We start from the raw sequence: 18,500 nt of genomic DNA on the forward strand, positions 1-18,500 counted from the left end.
CAAATTTGAACTGCATCTGCTAACTGCTGAAAGAGAGATGGGAAGGAAAGATGCTGACAGCTGAGCTCTTGTGGATTTAGCTGAAGCAGTTTTTATAATGGTACCAGTGCTAGCTGTCAATCTTGCTCTGCTGCTGCAGGTGATTTTCCTCATTGCACGCATGGCAGAAAGCATTATTTAAGCTAAAATGGACTGCGAACATGGTGTTGAGATTATGTGCAGGTTAGCTGCCTCTATGTTGGATTGGAAGGCAATCTCTTCATTTTAGAGCTGTAGCAGATGGTTTTATTTGAGCCCTGTGTCCTCTTCAAAAGAGCTGTCGTGTTAGTCTCTTACTAAATTACATTCTGCTGGCAGAGAAATGGAAACCTTTTTTCAGTCAGTCTTGGTGGTATAACTAGAATTCTTTTGGCTGTCAATGCAGCATGCAGAACCATAATTTCATGATTTCATGCAGTTTATTTTAGTTGATTCCTGCTGGGAGGTCGGATCACACTGAATTTCACCAGCTGTAGTATTCAGGTGGACCCTTGTGTCCTTTTACATAAAATCATTTATAACTAGAAATGTGTAGCAATAGACCCTAAATACATACTATTAAAACTTGTGGCATATTTTAAATAACACATGGGGTATTTTGCTTTCCTGTGAGCATGCCTCTTGCTTTTGTAATTTCTAGCTAACTTTTTCAGGTAACGTTATGCTTCTTAAGTACTATGTTCCAAAGTTTACTTACTCTGGAGGTAGAGCTGAGCTCCTTGTGAGATACGTCGCACATCACTGAAAGAACAGAATTGTTCTGACTTAGCACTGCAGTAAAATCCACTCATACGCTCAAATACTGTCAGATGTGGTATAGTCTGAAACTTGGGTAAAATCATTCTGTAATTGTAGAAATTTCTGAACATTGAAGCCTTTCTGAATGCTGAAGTCGGTTGGCTAACTTCAGGAGCTGTTGAAGTGCTTCAGATATCGGATGGCACTTGCTGCACTTTTTTTTTTTTTTTGCTTCTGTGAGAAAACAGAGCATGAGGTTTCCACCTGGACAAAGTGATTGGGACTGGAGAAGGATATGCATGATAGGAGCATCAGAATCTCATTGGTAATGAAAGTTTGGGGAGAAGTGAAAGTTCTGTAGTAGCTCCTAGAGTAGCAAGAAGCCAGACTTATAATGAGGTGAGAAAAGCAAAATTGAGAAGTAAATCCTGAGAGCAGTTTTAATATTTAGAAAACAATTTAAGCTGATCTGAGCCCCCACTGTTGCGATCCAGTTCAACTCTGCTCTCCGTGGCATCCAGTCATCTCTAATTTCATTACTGTACAAGACAGTTTGTCAAATGCTAATTTGTAGAAGTTCCTTCAAATTTCATGCTTGGAGATCCCTTCTTTATTTTTTTATGGTCTAATGATACATATCATAAAAGGGTGAGAGCCGAAAGTGTTATTGAACAGACCTCAGCGCTGCTGCAGCCCTGTTGTTCCTCCTGGCTCTCCTGTGGTTGTTTCTGCCCGGTATATTATGCCAACCTGCCTGTAATGGGGAAAACCGTGTGTTTATACTTTTTTCGGGTAGGTTTTAGTTTTCTTTGTTTAACTCAGTGAATCACCTTACTGGGTGGGTTCATACATCTGTGTGTGCCATTTCAAAGTAGATGGAAGGAGCGCAGACAGCAATGGAATAGGGTTGGCATGTGCTAACTTTGATTGGTTTGTGCAGTTGAGAAGTGGTGTCCTTGGTTTGTTTCCTGTGATTCAAAAAAATGGTGACGAGTAGTAGGGACTTAGGAGACTGTGTCTTTAACTTTCCTTCTCCTGGCTTCAGGGTTTGACAGTGTCCTGCAGTCCGCTTCCAAGATTACCATGGGAAATTATAAATGTTGTAACTTCTGGTGGTGTTTGTGTCTGTCGCCGTTGTAGTGCAATCATGTGAGTTATTCATGCTGGGATTGCTGTTGCCTTTCCTCTGGGTGTAGAACAAGACACAGACCTTGGATCGTTCTCTGGTTGTATATATTTTATTTGTGTGTTTTGGACTTACGTTTTTGTGGTGTGTGTTTTTTTTTTTCCTTCAGCAAGACTTTTAAAATGTAAAGTTTGCAAAGGTAAACTTTGCTTGGTCCTTATTTCTCCATCTTCAGACATTGTCTTGCCATTTTGTCTCTGCATCGTCTCTACCTTGTTTTAAAAGTTTTTTTTTTTAGAACATACGTAACTCCTTATGTATTTAACAAATTCCTGATAGATTTTTTGCATGTAACGTATTTCTAATGAACAGAGCTTTTGGAGGAATTTTCAAAACTCAGGCTACCTGTGAAAGTAGTGTAGTGCCATAGCATGGCAGTGACAGTTGGAAGAATGCTTTGTAGGTATGCACCCTTTAGGTACTTTTGTGTTTCAGCGCAAATGTAAATACTGTTTTCATGTTTAAAATTTGTCACCTTTATTTTGGATTTCAGGATTTCTTACATTTAATAGTTCAAAAATCTTTCTTAAAATGCAAATTTGTCACAATTGGAATCCTATGAGGATAGATGTGTTTGAAATTGTAGGGATTTGGTTTATAGATAACATTGCAATCAAAACAATTATACAAAGGCAGTATGATATACTATCATGCTTCCAATTCACAGCATTATTTAGAACTCTTCACCTAAAATTAGTTGTTAATGAAGTGTTTCAGCACAGACCATTCTCTAAAATGGTCTGTTTTAACATTATCATGTTCATATATTATACTACAAGCATGCTGTATTAGTGCAAGCTGTACCTTAATCATTGTGCTGAAGGCTGTATAAAACACTGATGATGGTGTCTGCCTTTTGAGATCCAGCAATTCTAGATGATATACAAAGAGAAAATGTATGTGGAGGTCAGTGCCTGTGTTTGGTCTCAGAAGTGTGCCAGCAGGTCTCCTCTCAAGTTCTGAGCAGTGGGTAGGGTTTTGCAGGGTCGGATCAGTGCATAGCACGTGACTAACTTGAAAGTAATCTCACTTGCAAACTTCTTTTAGTAGGGGTTAGCAAGACAGACAGTAGCTCTAATGTAGGGCTTAGGTTGGCTCATGTAAAGTCTAGAAAACGAGTATATGAAGTAATTTTGCCTAAAGGACAAAGTGAGATGATCCAGAGAGCATGCTGTAAAACTCTGATGCGGGAAAGAACAATCTCATGAATCACCCTACTCTCTGCTTTCCAAATGAAATGCAGGGAAAAGTGTTCTGTGATCTAGGTGTATGGGGACAGAAGTACAGGGAGGAGTCAAAGATCGCAGGCGCTGTGATGAGTGAAGACAAACATGGTAGCTGCCTTGACCTGAGTCAGAGGGAAATAGTCACACGCTTTCAGCTTGCTAAGGCCTGTATTGGGATCTTGTAAATAATATGGTATGACGTACATGAGAGCAGGAAGTCGGATATGCATCTTCTTAAGAATCATAAATTTTGTCATGATTTGTGTTTTAGTATTTAGAAAGCTAAGCAAGCTGACTTAGAAAAAAAAAGTAACCCAATACTGATACTATGTTGTATTTTCTATTTCTGTATGTCTGGCTTTCCTGAGTTGCATCATCACTGTATTTAAATTTGCTTGATGTTTTTTGTTGATGAAAATATATTGCATGAGTAGCCTGGTTCTTTGCAGATATGAACACTTGAAGCGTTGTTGTTTTTTGTAACTGTTAAGTTTTCCCTTTTGTATTTTTTCTCCTTTGTCTGATGTTATTTGCTTTGATGTGATGGCATTCTTTTCAGCTTGGCATTTAGACAAAGGTTTCTGATGTGTTCTTGCAATTGTGTGTCATAGCTAGCTTTTAACATTTAATATCAAATTTAGCCTGACTTTTTTGTTGACTTTGTTCTGGTTTTCTACAGTGGACAGGCCAAAATCCCAGCAAATCAGAACTTCTGGTACCATAAGGCGAACTTCTTCTTTGGACACAATAACAGGACCTTACCTCACAGGACAGTGGCCACGTGATCCCCACGTACACTACCCTTCATGTATGAAAGATAAATCTACTCAGGTAAAAAGCTGTAAAGCAAGACAACAGAGATGTTTTGTATAATGGATGTCTTCCTGATAATACTTTTATCACCTGATCTGGAATCTTAGCTCAACTTAATTCTGAAGAAATGTGGGTTCACTTAATTTTGTTATAAATATAAAGCCCTAAAAATAGGGTACAGTAGTGTTTTTTAATCAGTGTCAACTCAGTAACATGGTATGCAACAGATAATATTTTTATGCTTTTAGAAAACAGTTGTTAAAAATAATTTTCTGTATGTGGGCAGATCTGTTGAGGCTAAATAAGCAGATTTCAATCTCAGCCTTGTATCTGGTTTATTTTGAAGCTGCTATATGCAAAATTGTGCTGAGTGTTATTTAAAAAAAAAAAGATTCCATAATAGCAGTGGCTGACAAACTAAAACTTCTACTGAATCGTGGTAATAAATCTGTGGGTCTCAAAAAGTGTATTTTGTGCGTGCGGGGGAGGGGAAGGAGAGAGGTTACAGTTAAGAAGAATTGATCAGTTTGTCACTAGAGAGGAAATCAAGAAGAGGAAGCTGGGAATGAGCATGTAATGTGGTCTTGAGATGTTCCCTCTGCTGCTTAGTAGCAAGAAAGACAGACAAAAATGCTCTGTGGAAGAGTTGCCTCTTGAAGCCAGACATTAGAATGAGAGCCTTACCACCAGCTACGAAGGGAAGGCTACTGAGATGATTTATGGCCTGATACCCTTGTGATACCTTGGATCCTCCTCAGGGCTCTATCCTTAGCAGGAACCTCTGGCAGGTAGGCTGCTGTGGCATTCATACTGCTCCAGTGCTCTTTGGCTAGAAAGCTGAACATCATTTCTTGTCTGATTCCTCCTTGTGCTGGAGCTTGTTGCCCACAAAGTTGTTCACTATCAAACAGGTAAAAAATACGTAATTCTAAAAAAACCAAATTATTAGCAAAGCAGTTGCATTCTTGTTTTTTCAGTAGTGTTGTTATTAAGGTATGGAGTAAGTAATTTGAGTTTGTGTTCTAAACTAAATTGGAAACTAGAAAAAACTGTCTATCTTTGGTTGTATTTTCAACCTACAGGCCATGTAGGGATGGTTGTTAAATCAGTTTTCTATGTCTTGTGCCATGATTCTGGCCCATTGTTATCATGGGTGTCCTGCAAAAAAAAAAAAAGATACTTCTGCCATCCTACCTTTTGCTTATAACTCTCTTGTGCCATTAAGAATTGTTTTTAATGGAAGCTTATGTTGTCACAATGCATATGATACCTTTAAAATATCAAGGGGTTTTCTGTCATAACTTCATTTGTAGGTGTATAGGTTTTGGTTAGTTTCCACTGACTTGCAACATACTTGTCACCCATTCTGCCACCATTGCTCAGAGCAAATGCAGCAGCTCTTTGTATTGATTCTAGGTTTCAGTCTTTTGTGTAATACTGAATTTCTCAGGACAAGTTAGAATGTATAAATAATTTTCCACATCTCTTTAAAATCTACTGTAATGCGATGCAGGAAGTCCTCTGATGGGGGAAGGGTAAGGGTAGGATGCTTAGAAAAGAAAAAAGATCTGTCTGTATGATCCAGAAATCCTATTTAATGAATTTGGGAATCTGATGATTAAAATTGTTCAAGGAAACTTCTAGAAACTGTGGTGGGACCCTTTAAGAAAACGCTGTCTTCACGTCCTACTCACTCATTTTGAAACCAGCCAGCCAGTTTAAGCAAAAAAGAAGAACAAGCAGTCATCTTTACTGTCATGAAAAATCTACCTAAAAAGCTCTTAATCCTGGATTTACTTCCAAGGTGCCTTCCCTTCACAATACTGTGCCTTGAAAGTCTTTCTGTTTTGAAACCATAATTTCCATTCAGGAGATTTTCAGTAGCATGCTTTGTAGTTACTGTATTTCTTAACCCCTCTCTCATAAAACATATATCCATATCAAACTTCACAAATACCCTTATGAATAGAAAGTTTAGAATATTTAAACATTCACAAACAAACCTTTTCACTAGTTACAGAAAAGAGAAACAAACTTGTTCTATAAATATTTGAGCTCCAGGCATTTGGCAGTAAAATTGCTTTCCTAGTGAGCTCAAGTAAGTGTTTAGGTTATTTGACCTGTTGGCTGCCACCCTTTGCCTCATTCAGAAACAAAGCTCAGGGAGGAAAAAAAAATAAAAAGGAAGTTTTACATTTTCAGCATAGTCAAATGTAACAGAGGGGAAAGGCAGTACTGTTGTCATTACAAGGTGAACTATTACTTCAAAGGAATAAGGGCAGGGAAGTTTCATGGTTTGGATTTGTGTGGATGTCTTCTAACAAGGAATTATATTAGCTGTCTTTTTATTCAAATTGCTAAATGCTTGGGTTTTGCATAGTGTTTAAGTTGAGTTGAAAAACGTGTCTTGACTACTCAGGACTATATGAATATGTAAAATGTAACAAGCATAGTGATTGGCACAGCAAATTCCAGGTGTTTGAAATAAAATGTTCACTAGGGAGGCTTGTAGATGAACTTGATCATAAAATATTGACTTGAGTTACGTTCTGGTTGTGTGGGGTTTTTTGTTGTTTGAGCTCTGTGTAGTTTGAAGTATATCTAATTTCAAGAACTAAGGATGAGTTCCAAGTCATTGATAGGATGCATGCATGGCAAATTAAGTTAAATTAAATTAAAACCTTGCTCTTTGCCTGAGTACCAGCACAAGTACTTCCACTACTTCATGTTTGTTGGCTAAGTAACAGTTTAGCTCATGGGAGTTCATATAGTTTACAGTAGCTAAAAATAATAACACTTGGTAGTTTAGCAGAGTGGAAGATGGTAACAAAATAAATTAAAAAAAAAGATAATGAAAATCAATAAACGAGTTTCTTTGTATGAGCATGTTTCATTGGAGAAAAATTATCTCTTGTTTTACTTCTAAACTCATGAACAATACTGTCAGTATAACTTACATTGTAGGTGGAATAATTATTTCTTTTTCAAGGGTACTTTTTGTCCCTAATTAAACATTAATTTAAAATCCAAATTTTGTACAGTCGTGAAGGTGGTGATTATGGCTGCTCCAAGTTTCTTAGAATTCTTGTATTTAAAAAAAAAGTCAGATTCTGGTCTTCACCGTGATCAGATGAACCTTTAATGAGTTTTATTCCAAGTCCTTGTTTCCCAGTTAAGTTCTTTGAACCTGTGTAGTGCTTGTGAATAAAATGTTTCTTCTTTCTCTAAAATTAAACCAGGATTTTTAAAAAAGAATTCAATAATATCTTGTTATTTAAACAGAGGAAACAGAATTTTGCTTGTTTTAGTTTCTGTTGGAGAATAGTAATTGTAGTTCATATTTCAGTGTCTCTTACCCACCTCAAGTGTTTTGACTGAAAACACTGAGAAGTGAGGTTGTTATGTTTGCTTTTGGAAAAATCTACTATGACACTATGCATTGTGACATTTACACAATTCCAGATTCCTAAGAATTCTCCATGCATTTATGCTCATGTGTGTGCATGTGCATACAACTAGCTGATCTTTAAGGAGCAGCAAGTTTTGGATAATCAGAGGTACGCCATTTTAGTTAGTAGTTTTAAGTATTCCAGAAGTGCAGGGAATTCCTACTATTATAGGAAGTTATTATACGTGTTGATATACTTTGTGATCCCCTTCCCAAGTTCCTCCTCTGTCCTACGTCCCTCTCCTTTTCAGTGAAATTTGAACTTTTCATTAAGGCCATTTAAAATTCAGTGTAGCTTCCTTCCCCATTTTTTTCCATCTCTGTTGGGAGCACTGATGGAGCAATTTTATATACTTCTCCTTCATGCTATACGTGTATTTCCCCCTTTCTAGTGTAAAGAATAATTCAATGTTGAAATGGCTATGCCTAACCTCAGAATCTTCAGAAACATTTGGATAATCGTCATAGTTTATTAATATAATTATTTGGCAGTAGCTAAATCATTTAAAAGATTTTTATAAAATTAAAAAGGAGAGATTAGGGATAAACATGTGATGTTGATGTCATAATAAAGATATTGCCAGTTAAAGTTCATCTATGTAGTCTTCCTCAATCTAAATAATACAAAGAAAAGAACAAATGACCAAGTGGAATATGATTCAGTGATTTCCTGCACCCCCCCCGCAACTGACTTCTTAAACTGGCTTCCAAGATGCCTGGATATGCCTTTTTCATTGTATATGGCAATTACGTATTACACAAACGGAGATGAAGAAAGCTTGCAAAATGCCTTTCAGAATTTTTACTTCTCTCTAATCTAAAGAATATAATGCAGAGTTATTAAACTGGAATGCTTGGCTAAAATACGTTTTTGTTCTTCTTTGTGTGTGGGTCAAGGCTTTAATGTAGTTACCTCTCATTAGTCACCTGAGTAATGTTTTGTTTTCTTTTGGATAGAAATTTTGTTGCTTAAAAATTAACATCATAAACCGGGAGGCTCAATTACATGAAGCTTTTTTATTGGTGTATTAGTTATCATTGCTTTCATGGGATATTTTAATGACATACTTTGGGGGGAAGGGACAAGGAGGAAGAGATAATGTGTCATATAACTATGAATTTATCATTCTAACTTTTCTTAACCTGTCTGATGTTTAAGAGGAGTCGTCACCTATAGTCAAATTAACTTCTAACTCTTTAGGCCGTTTCTTTCTGTAAAATTTCTAGAGGGCCTTTGAATGCTTTAGAAACATCTGAAGACTCATCACACTTTATCTTCTAGTGCTGTTGTTGCATTTCTTTTGAATATGGAAGTTCTTAAAAAACATTATTGCTTCCCCTGTAAAACCTAGACTCGTGTTTTTAATCTTTGCTCCCATCCCCCAATGTAGTTAATCTGGAATGCAGGCTAGATATAGTAATTAGAGCGAAGGGCTGGCAATAAAATGTGAGATATTTAGAGTAATTCAGTCTTATTTTAGGTTTAGGTAGGTTGGTACTCCATCCAGTCATTCTGATCTAAATGAAGTGGAAAGACTGTAGGTGTATATCCCTGACATGGGTGGCAAAGCAAGGCAGAATTACCAAACGCATTGGAAGAAATGCTAATCTCTACAAGGTTGGGTGAGTTAGAACAATGGTAACTGTGATTTACATTAAGACTGAAGACAGCAACCAGATGTGGTGTTCTCACCATGTCCTATCCCATGCCCACGCTTTAAGCATTGTGTCAACTGAAACTGGGACCACAAACCTTCACATTTTAAAATATCAGCAATCCTCCTCTTGAAGGTGCAGCATGCGTTACTTAATGTTTTCAAGGTTCTCCTCCTAAAATGTTTTAAATTTTAGTTTCTGAATATAGACTTGCAGGAATAATCCTTCAGTTTCATGAAGTTCAGTTCATACTTAAGTGATGCTGTAAATTTGTTTCAGCTCTGAAATATTACTGGTTTCACAGATAGTGCCTATGACCTCTCCTACTATGTTTCTGACTTGAGGTGCAGCAACTTTGGTTTTGTTTATTGTGATTCAGAAATTTTTCTTCAAATACAGTTTTGAGTGAGTTTTTTACTTTCATTATTGTTTTAATGTGTTTAACACATGGGAAGTATACTTGCAGCTTCAAATGAAGGCTTCCATGAATAAGCCTGTTTTGCAGAAGTTGTAAATAAAGATGGGAAAACAATTTTCATGAAATGTGGCATATCAAGGGTGCTGTACACCCCCATCTTATTTGTGATGTAAATTACAACATTCAGGTGAGGTGTGAGGTGCTCATACATGAGCTAAACTTACAAAAGCAGAATTTCTGTTTGGAGGGTGGGGTTTTTGGTGTGGGTTTGGTTTTTTTTTTGTTTGGTTGGTTTTTTTAAAGCTGTTGCTTGAATATAAGGACTTTGGGTTACAAGCCCAAAACTTATCTTCATATAATGCGGCTTACAATATTTTATAAGCAGCAGTTTCTAGGGTTTGAAGAAGACTGGCTTGCTGTAATACTCTAGTAACTGCTTATGTTGTGTTATTTTTTAACCTTCTTTCTTTTTTCCATCTGAATATAAATAGCATATTAATATAACATTGCCTGACTTCAGTACAGTGCTAGGAACATCATATAGTATTTGTAATCTAATACTGCAAATAAAATTGAGGGACACAAATAGTCTGCCCCCTGTATACTGATACTTGTATGTATTTTGAAAGGTTGTGACTTGACTCAATTTACCAGAGATGGAAAGCAACTGTGTAATCCTGTCTCAAGGGAGATAGTGGAAGAGAGTGTCAAAGCATATTTGAGAAAGTACAAAATTTAGTATTAAGTGAATGGATGTTTTATAGTTGTTGTTTTTGATTTCGGATTAAATCAACTGCAATATAAGGATTCTCACCTCTCTCTACTAACAGTCACCAGTGTTGTTGATGAAGTTCTTCAGGGTGTTGCTATTAGTTTGTTTTTATTCTTGCTACCTGGATCAATATCTGTGCTTATTAAAAAATACAGGCAAGCTCTTGCTTTCTACATAATGGTTTTGTTTTGTTTTTTAACAGTTTACTTCTCTTTGTTGAAACTCACTTTGGCTTTTTAGATACTCCATGTCTTTTCTGTTCTGTTTATTAAGCTGTAGTTGAAAGGCTACGAGCTTGTAGTGATCCCTGGTACATCCTCCTGCACTACAGGAAGATATTTAAGCACCTGAAATGCCTGTTTCTACTTCGTCCTGGAGTTGTTCCCCAAACTATGGAGCAGTCTTGTATTCAGAATACACTCTTTGGAAGATAAATTTTCAAAGAATTCCCTTTGCATTGATGTTTTTCTGTTGTGTTTTTTTTTTTTTATGAGGGTATGGTTCCAGCTGTACTTGGGATATAGTAAAATACTTTAAGAAAAGAGTAATTTAAGTTGGAAAGTAAATTATAATAGATTGTGAAAGCCCATGATTTTGAAAGAGGAGCAAATTTTCCCCCTGTTTTCTCTAGTTCTTTAGAAATCTGCAAGCCGCTTCAGCGTTTAAAAAAAAATTAAAAGCAATACAATGTCTTTCACACAAATTTCAGGGAGGTGGTAAGTACCCAATCTGCAAGAACAAGTAATTATTTAGAACATGGCTCTGCTAAAATGCAGTGAGCGAATGCACACACAGGTAGCGCGCATGTGGCAGAGGCTCTGCTTTGGGTGACGAGTCATGGGTTGCCTGGCTAAGGGACTCCCATGTTTCCCTCATAGTTTTAAATAGCTGTTTTAACTCTTCACTCTTGTTAACTTTATTTTTTTTCATAACCACATTATCTTCTGGCTTCTTCCCCAGATCCACACAAAGGGAGTCATATAATAAATACACAGAACGCTAACTTTCATAAAGGCTTGTTTTTTCTTTCCTGAGAACATGCAGCAAAAACTTCATTACTGATTTTTTCCATTTTGCTTTCTAATCGCCCACACAGCTTGCTGGGCCTTTGGTGGAAGTATTCCTGGTGGTGTAAAAATAATGGCCAAAAACCCCACCAAAAACATGGAAAGTGCAGGGCTGGCAGAAAACACAAGTGGGATACGTAGGCCTGTGCACACAAAGTGACTTAGCACATTAAGTATTAGCGCTTATGAGTTAGGTGCTGGGCTGTAGGCCATATAATACTGTGGCAGTGCAGTGGTTATAAAGGTATAGCCTGTGCTCTGAAACTACATTTCAGTGCTTAATGGTACCAGGCCTGGCCTGGCATGCTTGGCTTGAGTGGCCTGGCCCCGGGAGTGCCGCTTCCACTTCCCTTCCCAGGGCAGCGAAGGTGAGAAGCGGCAGACATTGTTTTTGTGGTGTTCTCCAAGGCGATGCCCAGCCTCCTTCCTGAGCAGAACAGTGCCCGCTATGTGTGTGGGTACTACAGACGTTTCTAGACCCTAGAGAGGAAGCAAGAGTAAGGAAAGCTGTGGAGGAACAGGGTTTCCGTGCATGAGAAGGAAGTCCCGCAGGAAGGTGGATCCCAGATCCTACCTGTCCTTCTGGGTTGGGGTCCTGTCTCCCTTGGAGAAGTATTAGCAGTGGTCCCTTTCCTGAAGAACCTCACTGCTGAATTCTCATCGTTTTCAGTGGTATAGTTTTATTTCTTGCGGCATTATTGTGAAAGATTCAGCTAATATTAGTAGGAATTGTTGAAAAAAACAACACCACCTTTTTTTTGTTTTCCTTTTCACGTATTTATATATGTGCCTATAGCACTGAGTTTTATATGGTTCATACCCCAAACTCTCCCTGGATTTTAGATGTCCTCATTGCTCCTCTGGCAGCTGGTGACTCTCGTGTTCAGAAATGCTGGTGGATACCCTCAATTTTCATAATAGTCTTGTGGTGAATAAGCACAGGAGTTGGGAGATCTGGCTTCCAGACCCTTCTCAATCTTTGAGGTTTAACTTTATAGCTCCTACATCCAAGGACAGTCCCCAAACTTCTGGGCTTGCCGACAAGGATGGAAAAGGCCTGCTCTTCACTGTTCTGCTCATGTAGGTTGGTGCCAAAAATAATACAAGGTGTATCAAACTCTGTATTGAGTCAGAGTTAGCAAGAAGGAATTGATTATGTGGCCCAGTGATTAAGGAAGACAGGTGGGAGAAGTGAATCCTGGCTTTTAGTCTCTGAGTTTGTATATTTTTTTTAATCTTGTGGTTTTCTAAACTGTCTGCTGAGTGAAAACTAGAAATGGATGACAAAGCGCAGATGAGAGTAGCCAGGTAGGGTTTTTTTGTGATTGTGAGGCCTCTGATTCCTTCTGCAGTAAAGTGCATTGCCCTTATCCTTTGTAAATGCAAGTTTACAAAGCCTTAGTTTTCTACATGGTTTTTTTTATGTATTGAGACTATTACTGCTGCATATCAGATTCTGAAATTTATTTTTCATGTATAATGCCTGAACTCTGACACTGCGGAAAGAATAAAGCAATAATTTGTGCCAAAAGTTTTTTTTACCTGGAGAATTCAGTAGAGTATATTTTCTTTTTTTTCCCCCCTCTCTAGACACCTAGCTGTTGGGCTGAAGAAGGAGCAGAGAAGAGATCACATCAGCGCTCAGCATCGTGGGGAAGTGCTGATCAACTAAAAGAGGTGAGAAGTTTTGCACAGTGGAGCCTTTCAAGTTTTGATATGCCCAAGACATTTTTAATCCCTATCTGGAGTCCAGGAAACTGCACCCTTTTCCTCCCCTCTGTTGCTTTTGAAACGGGTTTTACCTCCAACGTAAGAGTTGTTTCAAGAGTGGTTGTTATTTTATGCCTGTTGGATTTCCTCCCTTCCTACTACACAGTGTTGGCTGTGAAGGAGTGGCCAGAGTTGAGTGCTGAGGAACCACCTTGTTGTTACTTACTAATTTTTCTGTTCAGAGTTACCTTAGCTAGCTTTCTGTTCTTTAATGCTGCTCTCCTGAAAGAGGAAAAGTGTAAGTCAGTATGTTAGCATATTCTCGTTTAGAACTTTCGTTCAAGTTTAAGGGTGGAGATAGGACATCACTTTCACAAGTGAAAAAAGAGGGTAAGTGTTGATACAGTAATGGTATGATTACTTGAAATGCTCTTTAATCATATGTATTTTGCTGTAGACTACAATTGCAACTAGAAAGAACCCACCAAAAGTGAAGTGGATTTGCATCATGAGAAAGTAGGTACAGTAAAATGATCTCCAGCTCAGCTGAAATGACTATTTCAGTTTTTGTCCCAGTAAACTCCATTCTGTCCAGAGTTCATGTAACTCTAGCTCTGTCCAGTACCTAATAACTGGCCTGCAGTCAGGCTCATGCCTCTTTAAGAGCTACACCTTTCTTTTTAAGAAATGTATCTTGCAGCATGGTCTCATGGGGTGGGACTTTTCCCTGATACTCTGGGCTTTTTGCATCTTCTCTCCTGGCTCCCTGTTTAATAAGACTTTCAAAAATGAGAAGAAATGTATAGGTTGTCTGAGGAGATGATGTTACTGGCAATTTATAGTCCTCTTCCGGACAGCCATTGATAGGAATAATAGTTGTCAAAAGGAGTGGTGTAAGTTTGATTACTTGAATTTTAAAATCAGATTTGACAAATACGGAATAATCTTGCATTCCAGTGGTGGCAATAGCCTCATTTTTAAAGACGATGACCTGGGCCAAAGAGAGGTCAATCCAAAGAGGGTTTGAATTCCCATCTCATTGAGTACCTGTTATGAAACCCATCATAGCTGATTTATTAGTACATGGGCCTTCAGTTGCCTGGGTGACTTCGTTTGCAGCTATGAGGAATCACTCAGAATCACAGATTAAGTGCCCAGAAATTAGTGCAGAAGGAGTTTTGTGTCTGAAAAGTTTTGGCTTAAACATTACCTACCAGCACAAAGGAATTGTAGCAGGGGCAGGAACAGCATCTGTATTTCCAGGGTAACGCTTGCTTGCTTTTACTGAGAGACCATCCTTCATCTTCTGGCGGTTCCTTATCAAGTTCTGCAACAAGCAGCTTTTCTTCACCAGAGGGCTGTGACTGTCAGTGATAGTGAAACCTTCAGCATGTAAGCAAGTCTCTGCCATTTGATAACAGTGATCCATTGTGCTAGGTTGCCATCCTCTTTATGGACTGACCACAAGAGAAAGATAAGAAACATGTGGCCGATGGGTTTCATGGTTCCTTTCTGATAGAACACAGTAATGGAAAAAATGGGGTGTGTGGAAATGAATTGTTTCTATCCAAATTTTGCAATGGTTGTTCACCCCAAAACCTGCCCTTGTCGTCTTCAGCTTGTAGTTCTTTCGCTTCCTCTGTTTTCCTTTCTCCAGCTTCTCAAACCAGTTTTCTTGCCTTTTCTAGTTCCCTGGGTTCATAGTCCCAGTGTCATTCTGTGTGCTTTATCCAGCCAATTCTCGCCTGTCTTCCTTTACTTGAGCTCTTGCTCGGTTACCTTCCAGTTCCTTGTCTTGTTCTGTCTCTCCATCATTTGGCTTCTGTTTATCCCTTTCTTTTTCCTGTCCCTCACCTGTAAGTCCTGGTTCCAGCTTCTCTGTCTGGCTACTTAATGCCTGTGTGGTGGGTGTTAAGAGTTTGTTCAATACCAACAGTATCTGTGCGCTCAGCATTTGTGCCACAGTAATAGGCAGTTTATGGAAGGAGAAATTCTCTGGGGCTGTTCTGTTCAAACTGTAAAGCCCAGTAGAGACAGAATTACTAGCAAATGTAGCTGCCAGTTCCAAACATCTTTCTTGACCATGTGCAAACTGAAATTTTTGGTAAGGCTTTGCCAAATGTAAAGTTTTTTCCAAGGGAATAGAGGAGCACATTCCCAGCGTAAAGGACCCCCAGACAAATGTTTGGCCTTTTCTTTCGAAGTATTGGACAACAGAGCTTCCCAGGTAAAAAGCTATGATGATGTGTTTTAGCACATAAAATGGTAAAATGATTTCTACCCCCTTTCATTTTAATCTCATTCTTAAAACATGTATACCTGTACTGAAATCTCTGATGGGAAGGGGATAGGAGAGCTGAATGTTGCATGGTAGACTTCAGAGAAAATCTGACAAAGCTATAGGCAGCTGAAAGCAAGAGCTTAAGTAATGGAAATACAAGTATCACCTCTCCTGGGCAACTGCACTTGTTATGGGTGTATAAGTGTCCTGGTTTCAGCTGGGATAGAGTTAGTTTTCTTCCTAGTAGCTGGTACAGCGCTGTGTTTTGGATTTAGGATGAGAATAATGTTGATAACACACTGATGTTTTAGTTGTTGCTAAGTAGTGCTTACACTAGTCAAGGACTTTTCAGCTTCCCATGCCCTGCCAGCGAGAAGCTGGGAGGGGGCACAGCCAGGACAGCTGACCCAAACTGGCCAAAGGGATATTCCATACCATGTGACGTCATGCTCAGTACATAAACTGGGGGGAGTTGGCCGGGGGGTGGCAACTGCTGCTTGGGAACTGTCTGGGCATCGGTCGGCAGGTGGTGAGCAATTGTGTTGTGCATCACTTGCTTTGTATATTCATTTATCATCATTATTATTAGTAGTAGTATTTTCCCTTCCTTTTCTGTCCTATTAAACTGTCTTTATCTCAACCCATGAATTTTACTTCCCCCCCCCCTTCTCTCCCCCATCCTGCTGGGGACGGGGGAGTGAGCGAACCACTGTGTGGTGTTTAGCTGCCTGCTGGGTTAAACCACAGCAATAGGTAGCAGCAGTTCTGCTCAGCATTTTGAATTGTTTCCCATAGCGTTTGACAGTGAACAAGTAGATAGCTGTTTACAGTTTCCTTGGCTTGTCTTAGCAGTTTGGATTCATGTTTTCTTGTTCCAACAATTAATGGAATGATTTCTAGCATGTATTTTTTATTATGTTGATACTGTAAACTAGCCAAATGCTTGTATGCATAGTTTTAATTGGTTTTGATAACAGAAGATTGAATGTGCTTTTAAGTTTAAAAAAAAAATGTTTTTTCCTTGGTTAGTTTGAGAGCTATTACAATTAAATGCATTTATTTAACACAACTGGGAGCTCTTTTTAAAGGATTTACATTTAAAAAACCTCAAAAAGAGCGTCTAGACTTAAGATCCCAAGCAAGCAAATGAATTCTGTATTACCACATAAAAAAATTTTCGCTTTGGGTAGTTGAAAATTATTTTGCCCTTGAATTGAAATAGGTGGGTGTCAGGATTGAATCTGTCTAGCAGTGAAATAGGCACTTGCTTTCTTCTAGTGGTCTATTAAAAAATTTACAGCTCCCCAGCTCTCAATATGAACTTTGTAATGATAGAGTGTATCTTTTTTATCACCTCCTAACAAGATTGACTTTTTTTTTTATTCTGAAGGGATCTACTGCTTGTTTTTACGAAGTCTTGAATATAACTTGTTGTAAGATAATGCCAGACTGCTTTAACATTATTTTAATAGATACATGTCTTGACTGGGAGATGAAGGTTGCTATCAGAGTCTTTGTACTGGACACAAACCAAGTAGTGGTTTGAACCACTGGTATTTTTTCCCCTTTCACCCTGAATAGTTAGTTTGAAATTCTGTTGAAGTTGAATAGGGACAATTTTAGTTATAGCTTACCCTGAACTGGAATTTACCCAGAACTGGAAAAACCTGGAATTTAAAACAAATAGTTTTCCGTTTGTGTATTTTTTTTAAAGACGTATTTCAGACAGCTGATTTTTTGCTTCCCTTAAGCACCTCTGTATGCTGTATCTGTTACACTGACACCAGCAACCCCCCGTTGGAAGGTCCCTTTTGCTCTAACAGAGTACTTGAAAAGGACTTTGGAATAAAAGAGAATCGAATATGAGAGCTTGCACTTTTTATGTGCTTTCATATACCGATCGAAAGATGCTATTCAAAGGTTTAGGGAGAATTTCTAATTCTAATTGTTTTACTCTTTGACCTACTGGTTAACTTGTTTACTAACAAATGGTTCATGAAATGAATTAGAGCTCACTCTCATTAATAAGGAGTTTGTGGCTTGTTCAGCAATAGGAAGTTACTATGTTGTGTAGTCTGATTTGTAGAAATACAGCCTATTAACTGGTAAATATTAATGAGCATTTGGACAGGAATGGTGAGACATGACATGTTCCTTCATATTAGTAGTCTGCATCTAGGTCTCTTCAAATGAAGAATTACCAGGATACTCAGATTATTCCAGTGTTGCAAAGAACCAACCTAATTTGCTTATTTCTCAGGTTTGTGCCATTAGGCATGCATATTACAAGTGGTATAGATAAGATTCATATTTATTTCAAGTACACTTCTAGCTGTAAAAAAATTCAGCAAGCAAAAAATACAGGGTTTTTTCCTAACTTCTTGTTTGTTTAATAATCTTGATCATCATCTTATAGTTGGCTGCATTACAGTAAACCATCAAGGCCGAACTGCAAGTTTGGGTCCTGAATGACCTGGTGTAGGTTTATTACTGTTATGATGCACTGATCTTTGCGTTTTCTTGGGGGTTTTGTTGGTGTTTTTTTTTTTTTTATAAGTAACTGTAAAGTACGTCAAGAAAAGAGTCTTTCTGATACATCAACAATATTGCAGGGAACAGTCACGGGAAGAGGAAGGGCTGAAAACTTTCTTAATTTTTTTGAAATGTGCCGGCGTATTGCTTTGGCCCCCCCTCCCCCTCCCCCCAGTTACATGAGAGTACTTGCCAAATGTGAACTAAAAATATAATTTGAAATTTACTATCATATATGTTTACAACTTGTATTGTAGCAAAATAATTTTAAATAATTGTATCTGAACATTGGAAGTAGGGTTCAAATTGCGTTTATTCCTTGAGGAATTCCTTGATTTTTTTCTTTTTTTTTCTTTTTTTTTTTTCCCCTGGCTGAATCCTCTAAGAAAATGCCTGTATTGTATCATGAGAACTTTTTGCCCATCTTCAAGCTACGTAGACAGGGAGAGCATTTGAATTGGTATACTGAAATCACTGTCACATTTTATGGATCGAAGTGCACACATGTGCAAGGTTAAGGCTTTAATGTCTTCAGCAACTGGATGCTTTAAAGGATACACATTAGATCTTTTTGTGATGATTTACATGTGTTCCTTAATATGATTGTGTATGCC

At 38.1% G+C, this 18,500-nt stretch overlaps 1 protein-coding gene across 2 annotated transcripts in view; it reads left to right on the plus strand.

The window, feature by feature from the left end:
- The first annotated feature begins 3,807 nt into the window (after positions 1 to 3,807).
- GLCCI1 (glucocorticoid induced 1) overlaps positions 3,808 to 18,500 on the plus strand; it is a 36,558-nt gene continuing 21,865 nt past the window's right edge. For both annotated transcript variants that reach the window (XM_009286356.2, XM_009286357.2), the window contains exons 1-2: positions 3,808 to 4,020; positions 12,954 to 13,040. In XM_009286356.2, coding sequence (XP_009284631.1) covers positions 4,000 to 4,020; positions 12,954 to 13,040 — 108 coding nt within the window. In that variant the 5' untranslated portion in view covers positions 3,808 to 3,999. The remainder of the gene's footprint in view (positions 4,021 to 12,953; positions 13,041 to 18,500) is intronic.

This window comes from Aptenodytes forsteri, unplaced genomic scaffold (assembly GCF_000699145.1).
Source record: "Aptenodytes forsteri isolate BGI_AS27 unplaced genomic scaffold, ASM69914v1 Scaffold55, whole genome shotgun sequence".
NCBI lineage: Eukaryota > Metazoa > Chordata > Aves > Sphenisciformes > Spheniscidae > Aptenodytes > Aptenodytes forsteri.